Genomic DNA, 21,426 nt, shown 5'->3' with positions numbered 1-21,426 from the left:
TGGACCAAGAAATTCTGCCTTTCTGGGTTGGGACAAATAAATACTTTGTACTGTGTTAAAGATCTGAAGCTGAGTCTGCTGGAAAAACCTAACTCGCTATTTTATAACACCAAAAATAAAATCTAGGCAACTCGCTATACAACAAAACTGCTGGAGACTATGTGGGAGTGTGGAGGCAGACCATGCACACATCTTCTGGAACTGTACAAAAATGAGGATATACTGGGAAAATGTTAATTTAGTTGTAAAAAAATGTCTTGGGATATGAAATCCCAAATACTTGTCCAGTGATGTATCTTGGGAATATCGAGAAGGTTGTAATGAAAGAAGATCTGTACTTGACTAAACTATTACTCGCAGCAAGTAAGAAAGCAGTCACAAGAAACTGGCTCAATGTAAATATCCCAAGACAGGAACAGTGGTTGGAAATTGTCCAGGAAATCTTTGTTATGGAAAAATTGACATGCCTTTTGAGAGTCAAAGAGAATGTATTTGAAAGAACTGGGAAAAATGGAACATCTATATGAGACGTGACACCAACTGAACAAATGCCAAATGGAACAATGGACTCAATAGTGGCTCATCTCCAGACAGTTTGTTAGTGTTATTACTATTGTTATTTTAATTTGTATCTTGTTTACTGTATTGTTTTGTCTATATGCATGTGAAAACTTAATAAAAATTTAAGTTATAAAAAAGATCTGAAGCTGAAATTAATCTTTCTGTTTTCTTTCCCAGTTTGACCGGAAGCTTGCTTTGGCTCCTGGGTTTGTCGTCCCCTCCAACCTGGACTACCAGGTAACTAGAGATGAGGAAGCATTTCCTTGAAACAGTTTAACTTTTATTGTCAGAGCTCCCTGATGTTGAATATTTAACCAGCCTCAACAGAAGTGCAGCTGCATCCTGCTGCCTCTCTGTGGATGTACAATAAGCAATCACTGAAAAAGTTCAGTCTGCTGTCCCTGGATACATAAAGATTAAAAGTTCAATTCCCACAAGGCAGTTCATACACTAAATATATCTGACTGTAAAACACGTTAAAGGAATACTTCACCCCCCCTAATGACCATCAGTTACTCACCCCATGTTACACTGAATTTGTGAGGACTCTCTCTACATTTCCAGGGCTACCACGATTTCATAGATGAGATGCTGCCCCACGAGAGCCCGGTGCATTATGGGTTGCACCCCAACGCAGAAATTGAGTTCTTGACAGTGACGTCAGATAACCTTTTCCACACTCTGCTGGAGCTGCAGTCTCCTGATGCTGTGATGGGGGAGGGGGCCTCACAGACCGTGGAGGAGAAGGTAGCTGCACCTGTTCAATTATTATGGGATTAGATTTCTGTGACAGGAATTAAACAACATTATTTTTATTAACTGACTGAGCCTTTTATAAGACTAGTAAACACACAACGATACTGATACACAAATTTATTAATGCTAGTTTTTCTACCACTCTTCCTCAGGTGAAAACAATTTTAGATGAGGTGCTGGAAAAGCTACCGGAGGAGTACAACATGTCCGACATCACCTCTAAAACAGCTGAGCGGTCCCCATACATCCTGGTCTGCTTCCAGGAGTGTGAGCGCATGAACATGCTCATCTCTGAGATACGGCGCTCACTCAAGGAGCTCGACCTGGGGCTCAAGGTGTGCTTTAACCTTTGTGTGTGTTTGTATGTTTGTGTACAGTGCAGCTCTCAACATCTCGACATTATCAAATAAATTATTACATCTTGGTCTGCAACACAAATCCAAGCTGCACATTTTCATCATCTGATCAGGGGCAGTGTACTGCAGTGTAAAAAGTAGGCAAATTTGACATGGTAATGATTCAGTGATCATAGCACCTTTGATGTGTGTATTCATGTTAAATGTGTCTGTCAAAGGGTGAACTGGCCATCTCCTCTGAGATGGAGAAGCTGCAGTCAGCCTTGTTCTTTGACAATGTCCCTGATACCTGGACCAAGCTGGCCTACCCCTCCATCTACAGCCTGGCAATATGGTGTGTGTATTTGTATTTGTGTCTGTGTCAGTCATGTCTGAATGTGAGCAAGTAATGTGCTTTTAAAAATGTGGAGGAAACATTTTAGAATTGAGAATAATGATGTGATTAGCTGTGTGAGATACGGTCCTGTCATACATTATGTATCGATTAATCTATCTACAGTAGCTGTAAGGAGTACACATGCTGTTTTACAATGTCCAGAACACTGACATTATCCTAAGATCTTTTTCTGTGTGTGCGTGTGTGTGTGTGTCAGGTATAATGATGTGTTGCAGCGTTGTAAGGAGCTGGATAGCTGGACTCAGGACCTGTCTCTGCCTAGTGTTGTCTGGCTGTCTGGACTTTTCAACCCTCAGTCCTTCCTCACTGGTAACACATGTTAATGCACACAGATTAAATTACTGCCATGGCTTGACTGAAATATTTTCACAACTCTCCCCTCATCTTTTTTTCTGTACTGTCTGTGTTTTGTTTTTTCTTTGTCCAGCGGTGATGCAGTCTCTGGCGCGTAAGAACGAGTGGCCCCTGGATAAAGTGAACCTGACCGTGGATGTGACCAAGAAGTTTAAGGAAGAGTTCAACCAACCTGCCAGGGAGGGTGCATATGTATATGGACTTTACTTAGAAGGTAAACAAGCCTTTCATCTCCCAAGGGCCTTTTTTCTCCGACTGATCCTTAAGCAAGATAATTATCTTTGGACACTTTGAATAAAAGCTAAGTTTGCTCCCGTACTGAGCGAGAGCACTGCAGCTAGTAGCAGAGAAACAGGCTGCAGTGTAACCACCCTCAAATTACGTCAACTGTAAGTGCTTGTTTTTGCCTCTGCCAGGCTCAGATTGTTATTATGAGTGTCTGATAACATTATGTAAAGTATCACAGAGATGAACCTTTTTGGTAAAGAGTAAGATCATTTTTTGTTTACCCAGAAACTGCAAAATTGGCACCCACTAGATTTCACATCTAACTGAGTGAATTAAGAGTTTATTTTAGTCAAACCAGAGTTATTGATCGTTGTAACAGTGGAAAGATGACCAAGACGTCTTTTGTGAATTTCATTTTGTTTCTGTTGACTCTGAACAACATGTGTTGTACAACTCTAAAATTACTGTTTATTTAAATGGAGTCTGGTGGGTTTGGTGATAGCGATTTCAGGGCTGTTTCTGGTTAAACCAAAAGGACCTTACTCATTAAGAAAAAGGTCTGTCTCTGTAAGGATCCTTTTCACAGTGTTGTCAGAGACTTAGAATAATAATCCGAACTGGTTAGTGGCAAAACCAAACACTTGAAGTGGACGTAAATTGACAATGCAAACATGCTCAAGTGGTTACACTGCAGCCTGTTTCACTGCTGCCGGCTGTAGCGCTCTCGCTCAGTACTGGATAAATTTCAAACATTTTTGTTCCCACTTAGAAACTAAAACATGGAACAATAGGGTCCAGGCTGGAAGTAACCCTTTACGCTCCACACCCTATTTGTAATGTTAAAATGCCCTCATTCTTAAACATGTTAATCCCATTTTCCTTCCCCACAGGAGCAAGGTGGGACACTCAGGCCGGGGTGATCACTGAAGCCCGTCTAAAGGAACTGACCCCGGCCATGCCCGTCATCTCAGTCCGAGCTGTGCCTAATGACCGCCAGGAGACAAGGAATATCTACGAGTGTCCGCTCTACAAGACCAAGATCAGAGGACCAACATATGTTTGGACTTTCAGTCTCAAAACCAGGGAGAGACCTGCCAAGTGGGTGCTGGCAGGAGTGGCTCTGCTGCTCAGTGTTTAGGGGTCAGGGGTCACGAATCAGAATGTGAGAGGGATTTTATTTTATAGGGCAAAGTAGGTGTGTAGCATGTGAGATCCTCAACTTGTCTACTTTATATATACTGCAATATACACGTGTACTGGATACTCTAGTGGAGTGAAATCACAGGAATGAAATCAGAGTTTCTTTTCTTTTTATTGAAAAATGATAAAATATACAGAAAGAAATGCCAAAAATTCACACACTAGAATCACAGTTAGAACTGATAAAGTCAAAGCTTGTTTTGAACAAATCAAATCTATGAACTACATAAGCAGGAGAAAAAAAAAATCAGACAGTGCTGCCTCATTAGAGCGGCATTCAAGTGTGTTATTTTGTAACACTTGTACCTCTTACAGTATGTTATGCAGCAGTTTTAATAGCACATTAAATTACACAGGTGAAGTCATTCTGACAACATGACAAGACAACCTCTAATTGTCTTTTTGCTCCTTCCTACTTCACAGTACACATGGGTATAGTTTTCATCCATTCAATAAAAAAAATTAACAAAAGAAATGTGTGTATACCAGCTCTGTTTCAACTGGAGATTCTACTGCACATACTGTAGCTCAGATACTGTACGTGCTGACAAGTCGAAATCTTTCTAGTTTGGCCTCTGTGTATATTTCTATGTGTTTTCTGTGCGTGTGTGTGTGCTGGTGTGTTTCCTAGTCACTGTCGGACCAGTCGAGCTCCATCATGTCCATGGCGGCAGTAGCCATGTTGATCTTGGTTCCGTGTCGCACGCTGCAGCTCTTCACAGAGTTCTGATTGGACGAGGCCCGCATGCTCACTTGCACCCCCGAGTGACCGATGACTTCGCCTCTAATCTTTTGGCTGATGGCCTCACTGCGGTCACCTCTGACTCCCTGGACCACTACTCCCATGTCACTCCTGCGACCCCTGACCCCCATCTCGCTCCTGACCTTCATCACTCCCAGGTCGCCCATGTTCATGTTCATGTCCATGTCGCCTAGTCTCTCCATCTCCCCCATCTCATCCATGTCTAATGACAGCATGTCCCCCAACCCCCCCAGACTCCCATGGAGACCCTTGAACATGGTCTGCATCCTCCCTCCCTCTATCCCTCCCTCTATTCCTCTCTCATCTAGCCTGTCCCCCAGCTTCTCTATCTCCCATCCTCCCTCCTTCTCCCTCTCCCCTTCTGCCTCTCCAAACCCACCCGAAAACCCTCGGACTATGGTGGTCACCCTGCTCCTCTGCATCCCTCCTCTCTCCCGATCCCCCTCCTCCCACGTCCTCTCCTCCCTCTCCACCACCCCACCTGGGAAGCTCCTGAGTGTCACCTGCACCCTTCCTCCCTCCATGCTCCCACTGTCATCTCTCTCCCTCTGCCCCCACCCTTTCTCCTCCAGGGTTCCTTCCTCCTCCCCGTCTTCCTCTCCGAACCTCCCCTGCAACCCTCGGAACACAGCATGCAGCCTGCCGCCGTCGAGGGAACCGATCCCCCTCTCCAGCACCGCACTGCCCCCCCTCTCTGTGTCTCCGTTGCTGAGGGTGCGGAGGAGACAGCTGACGCCAGCACTGCTGACCCCTGCACTGTTGGAGTCCTGAGAGTGCGAGCGGAAAAAGGAGCCGGAAGAACCGATGGACATCGATGGGAAGAACTGACAAGGTCAGAGAGGAGGAAAGGAGAGGAGGGCCAAGATTATAAAAAAGGTCTTTTCAGCTGTCTTAACACATTTACATATTTCACTTCCACTTACTGGTGAGATGTTTGAGCGCTCCATGAGTAGGGAGGTCGGACTGGGAGTCATACTGGACCTCTCCATCAGCCTCTCCTCCCACAGTCTGAGCCTCCTCTCCCTCTCCTCCAGCTCCTTCTCTTTGGAGTAAAGCTCCCTCTCCAGCTTCCGAAGGCGCTCCAAGGTCGACTCGATTTCACACCTGTAGTACAGGCACACGCAAACAGAATACACGTCACCTACTGTGACTTTTTACATGCAGATGTGGTCTAATTTTAACAGCAACTTAACTGCAGTGAGAGAGAAACTGACACTGATAAATTTCAGTAGCACAGGCATGTCCTCTAGGAAAAAATATTCTGTCCAAACACCCTACTGTTTTAAAAGTTAAAGCTCCCAAGATCACTCATGACTAATGTGCTTTACTTTGGTCTAGTGTGTATTACTACTACTGCAACTGCAACACAGTTACCACAGTATCTAATTCCATACAGCACCACATGCAAGTAGTATATGGTATTAACTGTATACCAGTTTTCACAGTTTACTATCTTATTTGCTAAAACTGTCACTACGTCCACACAGTAGTACATGAGACAGATGTGGAAAATGTTAATCTTCCTCTGCATCTTCACACTGCTACTAAAGGAATTTGCTCGAATCAACTGTGGCTGTTGGAAAACAACCAATCAGAGCCGTCAATCCTAACCCGAACTGTCAAACTAGGCAGCACTGATTGAATAATAATCAAGATTCTGCTACTGCACTGAGTATTTCTCACCTCAGATGTTTTCAGAAACATAATTTAGTGTACTGTTTAGCTGTAAAATCAGAAAGTTTGCTCCGGCTGGTGGGTGCGTCTTGATTCATATTTGATCAGTGCTGCCTAGTTTGACAGGTAAAAGCAGTTCATGAGCAGTGATTGACATGATTGACAGCTGCATTAGACACTCCTCGGCTCTGATTGGTTGTTTGCAAGCGAGGAGGAGAAGGAACATGATTTTTTTTCAGAGATTATCTGTCTCATGTTCTCCTGTGTGGATGTAGTGACACTGAGCAAATATAACAAACGGGTACTTTATAAAAAGTTAACGACAGCAGCTTTAACATACAAAATCATTGTCCTGTTACATTTTGTAATGACAGGAAATAATGCACCACATGCAGTAATGCAGGTCAGTCAAACTGTCATCTTTCAATGCCACTGCAAAAAGTTGTTCTCAAATTTTAACCCTAGTTTTTAAACTCATCCTGAAGCTGCCTCACCATCACTCATACTCATATAGCATACAGTTTCCTATAGCAGACCACGTGACATATCATATGTAGTTTACTTGACGATTTCTGCAGAAGACAATACTGCTACTGAGTAAATCTTTTAGCTGCAGTACCATCTATCACCACGAGAGGTCACTGTGAGAGTTAGTGAGTGACAGTTCATAAATCTGTATTCACAAACACAATCAACTCTCACAGCAACTAAATATAGACAGATCTGACGCACAGACATAGTTACCTCCTCCTGTGTTCCTTCCATACCTCCCTATTCATTCATCCCGCCCCTTCACCTCCCTCACTCTTCCTCCTCCTCCTCCTCCTGTCCGCCTCCCCCTTCCTTGTCCAACTTTTTCCACCCGTACCCAAAACTTCACTCAGAATTGATTGCCTCGCTGTACTCATGTTAAATATGCACAGAATCTCGCACCTTCTCTGCTCTGCTCCATCCCCCACCTCTCCGTCTCTCTGTCTCTCCCTCGTCTCACCCCTGTCCTCAGCCCGCTCTTGCTTCCCACTATCCTTGCCATTTCTCTGGCGTTCAGTCTTTTAGATTTCACATGCACCCAATAAATTTCGGTTCTTCTGTGAACTTCTCCTCTTCTTCAGCTTACACTTGATTTCTCCTCCACCCCCCCCCACCCACCCCCACCCTCCCCTCAGAGCGAGGGCAGAGTGGAGGAGTGGAGGAATCTCTTCCATGGACACTTTCCAGAGAGCTTATTATAGACTGAAGTAGAGCACAGGGTCACACATTCAGCTTCTCTCCTGAGCTTTAGAGTCCACAGAGTTCTGTATGTATGCACGTGTGTGACTGTGTTTTTAATCTGTGTGCATGCATATTGAGTTTTATTTGGAGAACAGTAAATCACAGACTGCATTTGTCATTCCGACCAAGACTTTAACGTATACACTCAAAAGTATCTGCATCATGCTCAGACGCAGTGCAGACACACTCAGTGTCTTCTTTTGGATGTCTACAAGTCTGTATGTGTGTGTTTATGTGTGTACCTCCACTGGTCCTTGTTATGTAGAAAGGAGTTACACTGGTCCGGTAGCCTGCTGTCATTGGCCATAGTCTCCAGGGTTACCAGCACCTGTTTGAACTGTGGACGCTCCTGTAGGTACATGCATGCACACAAGATAAAGTGACCAGCTGACACACCTATTTTTAATGTCTTTAAACACTTAGGGAGGCATGAGAGACATTTTTAGGAGATGAAACACTGTGGCCCTCGTCCACTGAGCTTACCTTTGGGTCTGCTTGCCAACATTTCCTCATCAGCTCTGCAAAACTTGCCGGACAGCTGGTGGGGATGGTCAGCCTCTAGATACCCAGGCACACAAACACATGCAAACACAGGAAGCAAAAGCTTTTTACTTTTAACAGAGAAATCATACGGGACCACCTTGTTTTTAAAAATAATTAAACCTACAAACAATCAGGGCTCCCACTAATCCATAAAAAGTCTTCAAAAGCATTGACTTTATTAATCTGAAAATAAGGCCTTAATCAGTATTAAATTGTCTTAAATTTAACTTTCAAAGGCTGTTTCTTTTTTTTTTTTTTTTTTGTTAGCCTTTCACATCACTACCTCACCACCTCAGGATAACATAACCAACACTCATATTTTCTGTGTTTCCCGCTGCAATGCTCAGAGCAGAGGAGAGGATCCACTGTCCGCTAGCTAGCTGTCACTGTATCCTGGACAACATGGGGAAGTGTAAATTCAACATGAAGTAACCAAGAGTTTGTTGCATGGCTGAAACCAGTACAAAGCAATGCATAGAAGGCTCAGTGTATTTTATGACAAAAAGTTTTCAAACTCTGCATAATGACAGTCGAGGCAGTGGAATCCCACACGCATAGTGAGAAAGTCACAAAGAAAACTTGCCAACAGATGCCACATATTTTCCAATTTTATTCTACCCTCCTTTCAGACACACGACCAATAAATCATGTTTTATGTTACAAACATTTGGGAAAAACTGTCCCCAGTCCAAGGTAACTGATGTCAGTTCATGGTTGTTGTTTTTTTGGTCTTAAATATCATTCTAAGTGGCATTAATAAAAGTCATAAATTTAACTTGCCTTAAGCTGTAGGAATCCTAATTAACCATTTAAATCCCCTGAAAACTTGGCTTTAAATCTTAAGTATTTGTCCAAAATTTCATGACTAAATAATACATTTTGAAAAGCATTGTATTTTATGTCTGCATCTGCCAGTAGGCCATCACTATAAAAGTAGGCATAATAACATGGTAATTCCACTGCAGGAGAGAGACTTGATGTTCTCTGCAGTTAGGCAGAAAAATGAAAAATGTGCATATATCACCATCAGCAATCAGCCAGAATGAACTGGAAATCATCTGTAAAAATCATCATGTATCCCTTTTTTTATAAGAAAAAATCAAATTTAAGAGTGAGCAGCCACACTGTCGGCTCTGTGAGGCTGCACTGAAGCACAGTGGAGCTTTGAGCTAACTGCTAATGCCAGCATGCTAATATGCTCAAAGTGGCAATGCTAGCATGCTGATGTTTATCAGGTTTAATGTTTACCATATTAGTTTAGGGTGTTAGCATGCTTACATTTGCTAATTAGTAGTAAACAGGAAGTACAGTTGAGGCTGATGGGAGTGCCATTAGTTTTGCAGGTAATTTGTCATAAGCCACATTATTTGACTCAATAATTTCGACCTGTTGGCAGTGCTACAGCAAAGTCTGAGGATCATGGATGTCTGTACAAGAACTCATTGTAATCCCTGTGATAGCTGACATAAAAATTCCCTGACAGCCAAAAATATCAAAGTAATGCTGGTGCGAAAGGCCTCACTGTGAGTTTGAAAAACTTTTTTGCATACAGTACACTTGTTGAATTTAAAATACCACTGTTTGATGGTACAGTGGTTAGCATTGTAACCTCACAACAAGAGGGGTTCTGGTTTGTACTCCAGCTTCCTCCCACAGTCCAAAGACATGCAGGTTAATTGGTGACTCTAAACTGTCCGTAGGTGTGAATGTGAGTGTGAATGGTTGTCTGTCTCTATGTGTCAGCCCTGTGATAGTCTGGTGACCTGTCCAGGGTGTACCCCGCCTCTCGCCCAATGTGGGCCGATATCAGCTCCAGCCCCCCCATGACCCCCAACAGGGGGTTACAGAAAATGACTGAATGAATGGCTCCACTGTCCTGATCTGCATGACGTTACTGTGAGAGGCATTCGGTAAATTATTTCAGAAAAACAGATGTTACCAAATATTTTGAGATTTTACAATGCAATGACAGAAAATAAACGACTCATACAATCCTACACCCCGTGTGTTAGCATTTTTAAGACTTTTGAAAGACAGGTTTAAGACATTTTAATACCTAGATTCTTGAATGAATGCCTTTTAAGACGTTTTAGGATCTGAGGGAACCCTGGGTATCATTTATTAAGAGTTTAAACACTCATGAACTCATCTAATGTGCTTCATCAGGACTGTATGGGCGTGGTGTGATCAGATTTGTGGCCTGACAGTGGCCTGAAAACACAAGCAACCAGCCTCCCCACTGTCTCTCTTCGTTGTGAATCAAATATTGCTAAATCCTGATTGGTTCCTAGAAGTACAGTGTACATTACATCACTTTTTTTCCAGTCCCACCCACCTCAAAACAGTGAGCTCAGGGAAAAATAGAAATACAGAAAACTTAAATGCTCTTTGGTAATAAATAATGGGGCTTTAAATCTAGGAACACTCCAGCAAAAAATACAGGCACACTGTGAGACACGGAGGCTGTTTTAAGGGTTATGTTTTGTGTATCGCACATTTCAGACTAATAAGTTCTTAATATAGTCATTTGTTTAATGTACACTCAATCTGTTAATGAGGGAAAATGGATATATCCGAGAGTGTCTGGGTCCTTGTTTATCTTCTGTAACGTATAAACTGCATTAACACCATTAAACCACATCGCGCCACTGGGATAATGCCCCTGCATAAAAGATCCTCTGGCATCACCAAAGCTCTGAATGAGCCCAGACAGCTCCATAGTACAGTGCAGTAAATGGAAACAGTTTTCTCTGGGGATTAATCCTAAAATATCACAGACTCTGAGTGGAGAGAGGGCAAGTAAGAGGGTCAGGAGGAGAGGTATAGCAACGGAGGGGAAAATCAGAGGGAGACTGGGAAAGGGAAAGACACAGAGAGGGAGGGAGTTATTTAGGGAGAGTATTTGGAGATTAGCCAACAGCTACGCAGGAATCATGTTCTCAGAGTTGTTTGTTGGCCCCCGGTGTGTGTGCGTGTGTCTGTTGTGGAGGATTCAGACACGTCAATAACTGAAACACATTCACTGTATAACCATCACCCCCCCACCTCTCATAAACCTCTTGAATCAAACCTCCTATCGCTGCTATCTTTCCTCTTTTCCCCCACTTTCTCTCGCTGTCTCTCCCTCTCTCTCGTAAAGGCTTTAGCCGGGGGTGGGGTGGGGGGGGTGGGGGGGTCTGGCCGAGCTCCACTGCTGTGTATCCAGGCCTTACAAGACCAGAGAACTGACATCAGGCCTAAAAATACCCAGCCTCAGCCTCACCAGCTCGCAGTGGAAACCATGAGAGCATCGCATTGTTCCTCCAGCCTTCTCAAACTCTGATGGGTCTACATGCTGACAGTGTGTTCAGGAAGGTGTGCTCACGTGTGTTTGTGTGGTGGGTGGGGGTTTACCTCTTGTTTCTCCACCACCAGCCACGCAACCTGCAGCCCTTCAAAACCTTTGAAAGGAACCTCCCGAGTCAGCATCTCCCACAGCACCTGGCCACAGGACAGACTGTGTTGGTTCATTCAGACAGACATCATTTCTTTCATGTGTGGGTCTGCTGTATTTCATGTAACTCTCCTGAATAGTTGTGAGGATGTGTAAATAAAAAGGCACGATGAAATCAAACCAAAATACCCAACACAGTAGGGCAGGGAATAATATGACATTAATTCACACTTGTGCTGATAGTAAACAATGCTCAAATTCAAAAAGTAGAGTGCTAAAAATCTAATTTGTGATGTCATCAAGTATAAAGTCTGTATATGGGTACATTTTCTGTATCAGAACTGAGAGCACTACAAAGGATAAACGACATTTGGGTCTAAAAAAAGTAAAACAAACATTCTTTGGGTCCACAAAATCAGACTCCAATCATTGCCTGGGTCCAAAATCACATACTATGCATTACATACCAAATATGTGCGCTAACGTTCAGCATATTTTTGTGTGAATAGACATTAATATGTATCTTTTCGGATGCACTGAACTGTAATTACCATGCCACCTTCTGGGAGCCTCCTTGGTTGGAGACACATAACCATGTGTTACCTCTCTCAGTGACAGCTAAGTGGCTCCAAACCGTAGTTGGGAACACGCTGCCTTATTAGCATCATATTAGCTTGGCTTGTTATTAGCTGGTGACTAGCTTCTAGTGGTGCGTACCACTCTGCTATAGGAAAGATAGCGAGGTGTTCAGATGCCGTTCACAATGGCTTTATTGCAGCCTTCACCACAAAACAGTAAGCATGGCTTTCTTATGAGGTCTAACAGTAGCCCTGAACTTATATAGACACTTAATTCTACTAATTATCATCACTCTTTGCTGCCTGAAGTCTTCACTATAACACCGAGAGAACTGTTTCCCTCCATACACACACTGAAGTACACGTCACACCCTCACAGGTTACTCACAAGGCCACCGCCATTAAAAGGGTAAAAGGGTGAGCCGGTAACACATGGTAACATGCCAACCTCAGCTTTACCAGCAAATTAGAATTTTAAAAGTATATTACGCCTAGCCAAATGAAATCTAAATACTTAGACTTGAATTGAAGCATTACTGAAGTTACAGAGCTGTTGGTCACAGTCCATTACTTTGTTGTTTGCTTGTATTTGTATTCATTATAATCCCCGCAGGTTGATGCAGATACATCACCTACTCCTCCTGGGGTCTACCAAGGAAAATATAAAAGAGGGAATGGTCATGACGACAATGACAGTGTTCGAGGGGCCAGACTTTGGTGTCAGTTCTACTGGAGTCAATCAGGCAGGCATGGTAAATCACACTGGTGGAAGGGTTTTTCAGTCAAAGATAAAACAACAAAGATTTAATGGGTTAAAGTGTGGCTGACTCCAATAGAACTGACACCAAGTATGGCTCCTAGAATGCTGTCATTGTTGTGGGGTCCACACATGTATCTACAGCATTGCACTGTGGGATACTTAAGCCGGCAGAGTGTCCAGTGTTTGCATATTGTGACATGTCATCGGTAATATTATGCAATTGACATAGTATGTGTTTCATACATAAGGTTTCAGACATACCAAAAATATCTTACATAATGTTTTAGCATACTAAATTGCCTGTTAGTATGGAATTTTGGACGCTGCTGTTGTCTGTGGAGCAGCTCCAGACTTTATACTTGATGACATCACACGTCTGACACTTCTGGCTTTAAGAGAGAGTCGGTCATGCTCGTAGATATTGAATGAACATTCCTAGGCCATGAAAATAACATATTGGGATTTCTATTTTAGGTGGTGCTCACCTTTAAATGATGTCTGAATACAAGCAGCCATACAAGAATTATGCCTGAATTACAGTCTTTAAAATGAGCAAAAATGATTTTGTAAAATGAGCAAGCATTTAATTCCAGCTGTCATGGCTCGACATGTTTGTCTGGTCGCAAAAAAAAGTATTGAGGTTTGATTTCTGGCCTGATTTTGCTGATATTTGTGCAGTACTGCCAACTCACCACGCCATAGGAGTAAGTGTCACATGTCTCCGAGACAGGCAGGCTCTGAATGACCTCAGGAGCCATCCAAGGAAAAGTGCCCACCACCGTCATGTGGGTGGTGTGGGACAGGAACTTCGATGCTCCAAAGTCACAAATCTGAAATCCCAACAAAGAGAAGAGCAGTGAAGAAACAGATTTACCTGTGTGCCTGATGTGACTGAAAACTGCTCATGCTAATGTGGTTGTCTGTACATCACAAGACACACACACCTTCAGCACTCTGTCTGCTGTCATCACCACTGTAAAAAGAGAGCAAAGAAACCAGTCAAAGCTGTGTGACATGAAACGGTAATATGCTACAGCTGACAGACAAATGGCAAAGAGAACTTGTGTTTACATGTGCATAAGAAAAGGGGTTTGAGGCATAAATAAAAATGTGGTAATGTGTTACCGTTCCGTGACTTGAGGTCTCTGTGAATGACTTTGACTGGAGCTTCTGCATGGAGGTAATGCATCCCTGGAAGGAAATCAAGCAGTAAGAACCAGGGGAAAAATGCAGTGTCACTGTTGAATATTTTGGTTTGGGCTTCAGGTTAACCCAGAAATCCACTGGATGAACTGAGGTTAAAACATGTAGGCCAAAGACAACATTTACACAAAGGAGCAATTATAATAAGAGGAAAAGACAACCAACCTCAACTAACTGAATCAGTGTGTAATATGATCAGTGTCGTCAGAGTTTGGGTGCAAAGATGACAGTCTTAACTACTGAATATCATTTATAATTAGTGTGCAGTGTGTCTCTTTTTACTGTTAAATTAACTTATAGGGATAGTTTGTATTTTTTTTTAAGTGAGGTTGATGTGGTTTATGTACCATAGGTGTATTACACATAGTAGATGGCAGTTGGCATGCAACCAATTTAGAGAAGCAGGCAGGAGTACAGACACAATGTACAGCTGTGGATGGGGGTAGCTAAACTTATTTCAGCCACCTAATAAATTTTTTTTTATCAGTTTAATTGTATGCTATATTTAGAATATTTTCACCACTTTACCTTGCCATAGGCAGCCCTTTCTGACAGGGAACCCAAGCTGTTTTATCCATCTATGCTCTCTTTATAATCACCAGACTCCATTGCAAAAACAGTAATTATACCTCGCTACGTACAGGAGCTGCTGGTCTACAGCTGCCACAATTATTTAGTTTGTTTGTGTTATTGTGTGACTTTGGTAAACCTGATCTAACCCGTTAAAACACCCAACATCACACAATGACACAAATAAATTAACCGGTCAAGGTGGTGGTAAATCAGAAGCTCCTGTGTTCAGCAAGGTAAAATTACTGTTTTTGTCAATGGAGTCTGGCTGTGAAATGAGCAAAAATAAGCCTTACTTCAGTTACCCGTGAAAAAGTAAAGTGAAAATATTCAAAATAAAGCATTCAATTGAACTGATTTGACCGTTTTTTTAGGTGGGTAAAATACACTTTGTTGCAAACCCCGTCCACAGCAGTACATCGCTCAGCTTCCGTGGTAATATTCCTGCCTGCTTCTCCAAACTGGAGGCATGACAACTGACATGTACTGAAGGCAATGCACTGACTAGGGATAAGCACCTCATATAACCCCACTTCAGAAAATCCAAACTATCCCTTTAAAATCTACCACAGAACATTTAAGAATCTAAATGTTCCCCTTTTATCTACTGTACCACCGTCATTCACTGCCCCAGTAACTAGCAAGGAGCTGTTTGCCAATTTTTTTGTTGAAAAATTATTATTTGTAACACATGTAATATCTGTCCAAAGTAATATGTTTTACTGCTCTGTATATTTATAGTTTTATTTGATTCTCTTATTTTGCCTTTTGTAGTTGGTACCAACTGCCACAGGCAAATGGAAAAAGCTTGTTGGTGTTAAATACACACAGGTTAAAGATGGTGATTAAGAGGCAAATAAAAAAGCTGTGTAAACCTATTATTAACTCTGCTGCATGACGACTAAAGTATCACAGTATTGCAGGATGCTGGTGATCGTATCAGTGCTCCTACCTCTGCTTTATATCAGAAGCTAAGTTATTCAACCCTGACACAGAGATATTTTAATTGTCCTCTAGATGTACCTTTGGCCATCTGAATGGCCCATGTCATGATCTGCTCCATGTCCATCTCCTCACTCTGCTCGCTGGAGAGGTACTCATACAGAGACCCTCCACTGGCATATTCTGCAACAACAGAGAGGCAGCTGTCATTATAGGAGAACAGGTAAGAAGAGAAATTATGTGCATGCATGGCATCCATACAGACATCTGTGACCTACATCAATTTGAGTTTGATCCTTAAAGTGTCCTATTGTGTTCATTTTCAGGTTCATGTTTACAGGCTTTAATGTTCAAAAAACACTGTATTCCTCATGCTGTCTGTGCTGGAACACCTGTATTCACCCTCTGTCTGAGTTGCTCTGTTTCTGCGTCTGTGTCTTTAGGCACTCTTCCCAAAAAAGCCCAGTCTGCTTTGATTGGTGAGCGTTTCCAGGTCGGTGGGGTTTCTCTGTACTGTCTTTGCAGCCGCGGGAATGATTGTAAAGGAGTAATGCTGACCAGTAAAAGCTTCTAAACCAAAATCTTGCTGCAAGGTAAACATTTTTTTACAGGGTGACCTTTGAATTAGCATCGCACTGGTTCCCTCGACAAAAAGCCAATGGGGTTTTTCCAGTGGATTTTGGATTCTTACAGAGAATAAGCTCTGAGGCAAACAAAAGTTTACGGTATTTACACGTTTAGTTCAGAAGTAATTTTCTATGATTTTTGAGGCGTAAATACAATCAGCAGAAGTAAAAAGCTAATATTAGGCTATAAATGAACTACACCACGGTCCCATGACTTTAACATTCCCAAAACAACGAGGCTGCAAAGCCGTGTGGTGACATTCTATAGTCTCATTTAGCCACTTGTTAGCAACAGTCTTTTTTAAAGATACCTAAAGCCTTCAAAATTCACTAGTAGGGTATGAACTGTCTTGTTTTATGTCATAGAACAAAACGTGAAAGTCTGTCCAGCTTGTTAACTACAGACCTTATTTCAGGCATCTCACCAAAAACTCATTCAAAAAACCTTTTTACTTCGAGACAGGAGAAACCAGAAGTGTAAAATGCTAATTAATATTTGCTTTTCAAGACTCAATCCTGCAGCACATCAGCAACAAAGATTACATGTTTCCCTGATGTAAGCATCTAGCTACATGTAAAAATGTCCTTGGAGCCAGGGAATGGCTGTCAAGGCATATAGTGGCCCCTCCTACTGTGACAAATCACCTATAAAAGCTTCTAAACCAAAGTCTTTACAACTGAACATGTTCCAGCAGGAATAGGATCTGAAATCGGGGAGAAATTTACAACTTTGGCAACCAAGATTACAGGTTTCCCTGATGTTAGCATGTCGCTACATGTAGCAGTGTAGGTTAAACACTTGATGTCACTGATGTCAACTTGTCTTGAAAGAAGAAAAAACGGTTTAAGCTCACAGGGATTACTTTTACATACATTTACCTTATTATCTGAAACTTTGGCCACATAATATGACAGAAAACATGGAAAAGCGTGATACATTCACTTTAATCTCACTCTGGCGATTGTAAGAATAAATATCCAGAGCAGATTTCACTCCACATGTTTAAAAGCTAATCAACTTTAATAGAGTTTTATTGACATTCAGAACAAGTGAAATAACCTCAGTGCTTTTGTACTTGTTTGGACGTTTTTGTTGCAGTTGTCTACATCAATATGTTATAATATTTGAGAAAGGTCACACACAGTTGAGTGCTGCACGCACCACACAGAGCAGCTATCTCTGATCAGAGGAACAGCTCACACCCTTCACACCCTGACTGTCTAATCCAGATTATCTCTGACCTCTGAACCTTTACCATTTTCCTGTTCAGTGTGACAATTCAAAGAGACACGTAGAAGACAGACAGAGGATAATGGCCCATCAAGGAAGTAGAACATGCCATTTCAAAATGGATTTTACTGGCACCAACCTCCATCCCCTGAACCGGTTCTTATTTTTGCCTACTGTACTCTTTTATTTTTAGTAAGCACTGGACTTTATTAGACTCAGCTGCAGTGAGAATTGTCGCTGGACAAGTCTGTGGTGGTGTGTCGGTGCTTTATCTTAACCATATGACCCCATCAAGGATTACTACCACATCCAGACATGCTGGTCTCAGTTACAAATGTCCTGCCAGGAAACGCGGCAAGAACCAGCACGCAGAGTATACACCAATACTTCAAAACACACACATAAACACCGGTCGGCCATCAGAGCATGTGATAACGTGTACATAAGTGGCACGTTGAAGATCACATTCACACTAATAAAGCTAATATACACACGCAGTTTTATATGAGAGGACAGTCTGCTCTGACCCTCACCCTTCCATGCCCCAACCTGACCTCAAAGAATATGTTTAGCATTAACCTGGATCCTATTTTACTTTTATTGTGTGTAAGTGACTAATGGGAAATACTTTTGAAAATGGTCCAGTATTGAGCGAGGGAGCTGCAGCCAGCAGCGGCGAAAACATGCTGCAGTGTCACAACTTGAGGTATGTTCGCATCGTCAATTTAGATTTACTAAATGTGTTTGTTTTTACCATCGACAGGCTCAAATTGTTGATTATACAGTGTTATATATTATAAGTGTCATTTTATTAAAGGATCCCTACAGACATATACCTTCTCCTCAAAGAGAGAGATCCTTTTTTTCAGCAGGAAACACCCCAAAAATTGCTATCATCACACCCACCAGAGTAATTTTATCATCGTAAAAAACACTTCGTTAAAAGCCTGCAGAAACAGAATAAACTCAAAAGCCGTCTTGGTTGGTCTTTCCACTGTTCCAACAATTATCAGCTCTGGTTTGGTGGAAATAAATCCTTAATTCACCTATTTAAATGTGAAAATATGATGTGTCTATACACACTAGAATTACTGTTTATTTAAATAGTCTGGTGGATTTGGCAGTTGTGATTTCAGGGCTGTTTCTTGTTAAACAAAAAGGATCTTAACTCTTTGACAACTTATGGAAAGCATCCCTTAGACACTTAAAATGATAATCTCAGTCTATTAGTGGCAAAAACAAGCACCTGGACATAAATTGACAGTGTAAATATGCCCCAAGCGGTTATACTGCAGACTTTATCCTCATTAGTCATTTCAACAAAAACATAGGAAAATAGGGTCCAGGTTGAAAAATACCAAACTTATCCTTAACTAACCCTTACCTTAGCACCTAATGTTACTTATATTCATTGGGCTGTAACTCTTGAGACAACAACAATGCAAATCAACCTTTACAGAGCATTTTTCCAGATGCTAACTTTTATCTGAATGAAGTTGGGCATTAAAACACTCCCACAGTCATATTTTCAGGTTTTATGTTCTGAAAGTATGCATGAATTACATAAACATATAGAAGCACTCACACACTCACACACACATGCGGGGTCTGACCTGTGACAATGCCATAGTTGGGAGATTCCAGCACGGCTCCATAAAACTGAATGATGTTCTTATGACTCAGGACACTAAGAATCTCAGCCTGCAAGATGAGACAAGAAAAAGAAAAACAAGAGGGATAAGAACAACGTCATTAGCATCCTCCTTCAGTTTTCCAATATCTGACACTGGCAAGGAAACTTTATCTTTAATCCTTTTCTGATGGACCGTAAACCCAAACGTTAGAGCTTTTGACTTGTTATCCAATTTCAAAGTTATTTCTAACAGTGTCTTGGGGATGCCTGAACTGAGCTCTGAACCTCTTTCATACCTCAGGTTTGAGTCTGCAAAGACCTTCCACACCACAGTGACAAACATGCCATTAATCTGAACTGACATACGGGTCATACCCTCTGCATTTGTGGAATATGTAACTGTTGCCAAGCAACATAATAACGAACCATAAATTACGTGAAATCACACAAAAAACTGCACCAAAATATTGTTGAGGCTTCCCTCCAAAGAGCCCTTTATCTTATCAATTTTATTCCCTCGTGTGAGGCTATCAGTGTGCACAAACATCAGTTTGAGCGCACGCATTTGCACATGTAGTTTTTCATGTGTGATTGCAGTGATGGAAAGTAACTAAGTACATTTTGGAGGGAAATATTGTACTGTAATTGCACTACTTTTATCTGACAGCTGCATATATATAATAACACTAACATAGGCCATTCTGCATGAATACTTTTTAATTTTGTTGCTTATATGTCTGTACTTTTACTTAAGTATATTTTTAAATACACTTGTAATAGATTATTAATTTATGGTGCGGTGTTGGTATTTTGACTTAAGTTAATAATCAGAGTACTTCTTCCACCATTGCGTGAACAAAGTGTTTGTGCAAAGATGACTTGAAATGTGATTTTAACACCACATTGTTCACAAGCAGCTCCGTTTCACATGGCGTGCTGCAAAAAAAGAATCCTCCGGGCCTGCAGTTCTCCCATGATCCATCAATTTGTATTTACATATGAACTGTACACACACACTTTTATGGATATCTGCCCACCCTGTGTGTGTTTGTGTGCGGGCGTGAGGAAGTGAGTGTGAGAGAAATAAGTCAGACAACAAATCAAATTCTGTTCCATCTGTTTTATGCAGTTAGCTCATGTGTGAAAGTGTGTTTTATATCCTTAACTTCACTGCCTTATATTTGTCTTTAATGTCAGCGCATGCTTTAGATTGTATTTTTTAAATCAACAATGCCACCATGCCCAATTCACCCACAGGTCACTCTAACTTCTATCGGTTTCCTGACACTCAGGGCTGTGAGCCTCCGCCAGCCTGGTATTAATAACATGGAAGGAAATGATGTTTGAATCACCATCGGGGTCATTCTCATGGAGAACCACCCGGCCTGAACTGCAATGCGTAAAGCCCCAGATGACCACACACCTCGCCCAAAAATACAATGGGAGGAACAGGGGAGTGCTGGCATAAATAATACAGCTCCATCCACATAGAGTGGGCGGAGGAGGGGGGACGAGGAGAGGTATGTTTAAGATAAACACATGTTCAACGGCAGACAACAGGGGAGGGGAGGGAGGGAAAGAGGGGGCTTTGGGTGTCTGAGGACATTCTAGGAAATCAGTGGAAAGTAGAGCAGCAATGTGCCATCGATGAATCCGTAACTTCTTAATACTCTGATTTCTAAATTAATGTGTCTCTGCTGCAGAAATGTATGATGGCTGTGTGTGTATTTATGTGTGTGTCCCCTCCTTACCTCTTTGTCAATCTTCAGAAGCTTCTTCACAGCCACTTCCTTGTCCTGGGATATCCAGAGGGCTCTGTAGACGCTCCCAAAGCTCCCTCCTCCACAGTTCTCATAGAAGAGCAGGTCCTCATGCTTTATCTGCACAAACGACGAGCCAGGGGACGACATGGCATACTGACTCACGCGCGCACAAACACACACATATACACACACACACAGAGCTCAAAAGCGTGCACGCTCAAGCACCAGCGCTGCCCCAAAAGTATATACAAGTATCGGATCAGCAAGGAGAGGAGAGAGCGAAGACTAAGAAATAAAGAGAGAAGGCAGGGGTAGTTTCCTCCACAGGGTCCGAGTGGATGTTGTCAGTCAGCAGAACAGATTGTCAGAGAGAAGAAACCAGAAAGGGCTGGAAAGAGAGAGAGAAGTTTGCTCCCTGTGAGTCAGGAAAAGTCGAAGCTCCTCAGTCACTACTAGACAAGGCATTACATTGCCTGATAGTGGTGATCCAGTGTAACTACAACACAAAGCTTACACACACACACACACACACACACACACACACACACACACACAGCATGAAGATGAAGGGGAGGTGAGTGTT

The 21,426-nt window shown here is 42.1% G+C and overlaps 2 protein-coding genes across 2 annotated transcripts in view; one reads left to right on the top strand and one right to left on the bottom strand.

Moving 5' to 3' along the window:
• dnah9l (dynein, axonemal, heavy polypeptide 9 like) overlaps positions 1-3,828 on the top strand; it is a 47,684-nt gene extending 43,856 nt beyond the window's left edge. The window contains exons 83-89 of the mRNA XM_049598221.1: positions 739-798; positions 1,126-1,308; positions 1,470-1,652; positions 1,892-2,007; positions 2,267-2,379; positions 2,498-2,638; positions 3,543-3,828. Of these exons, the coding sequence (XP_049454178.1) occupies positions 739-798; positions 1,126-1,308; positions 1,470-1,652; positions 1,892-2,007; positions 2,267-2,379; positions 2,498-2,638; positions 3,543-3,790 (1,044 nt within the window). The 3' untranslated portion in view covers positions 3,791-3,828. The remainder of the gene's footprint in view (positions 1-738; positions 799-1,125; positions 1,309-1,469; positions 1,653-1,891; positions 2,008-2,266; positions 2,380-2,497; positions 2,639-3,542) is intronic.
• Positions 3,829-3,945: 117 nt separating this feature from the next.
• Positions 3,946-21,352, bottom strand: LOC125902093 (mitogen-activated protein kinase kinase kinase 20-like). The gene is made up of 11 exons (XM_049598220.1): positions 20,832-21,352; positions 19,061-19,148; positions 15,672-15,773; positions 14,001-14,066; positions 13,820-13,848; positions 13,568-13,705; positions 11,498-11,584; positions 8,045-8,119; positions 7,804-7,910; positions 5,539-5,719; positions 3,946-5,439 (listed from the first exon to the last, which is right to left on the bottom strand). The coding sequence occupies exons 1-11, from the start codon at positions 20,988-20,990 to the stop codon at positions 4,480-4,482; spliced, it is 1,992 nt and encodes a 663-aa protein (XP_049454177.1). The 5' UTR covers positions 20,991-21,352; the 3' UTR covers positions 3,946-4,479.
• Between the last annotated feature and the right edge of the window lie 74 nt (positions 21,353-21,426).

This window comes from Epinephelus fuscoguttatus, linkage group LG15 (genome assembly GCF_011397635.1).
Source record: "Epinephelus fuscoguttatus linkage group LG15, E.fuscoguttatus.final_Chr_v1".
Classification (NCBI taxonomy): domain Eukaryota; kingdom Metazoa; phylum Chordata; class Actinopteri; order Perciformes; family Serranidae; genus Epinephelus; species Epinephelus fuscoguttatus.
Note: the sequence above shows the minus strand (reverse complement) of the source record. Positions and strands in the feature narration are given on the sequence as shown.

Bases quoted from the DNA above. Each gene is read 5' to 3' on its own strand.
- LOC125902093 (XM_049598220.1), bottom strand. From the start codon at position 20,990: ATGTCGTCCCCTGGCTCGTCGTTTGTGCAGATAAAGCATGAGGACCTG. The intron at 8,120-11,497 runs GTAAACCCCCAC...CTGGGTATCTAG, and splicing joins TGGTGGTGGAGAAACAAGAG to AGGCTGACCATCCCCACCAG. The intron at 5,440-5,538 runs GTAAGTGGAAGT...TGACCTTGTCAG, and splicing joins AGCGCTCAAACATCTCACCA to TTCTTCCCATCGATGTCCAT.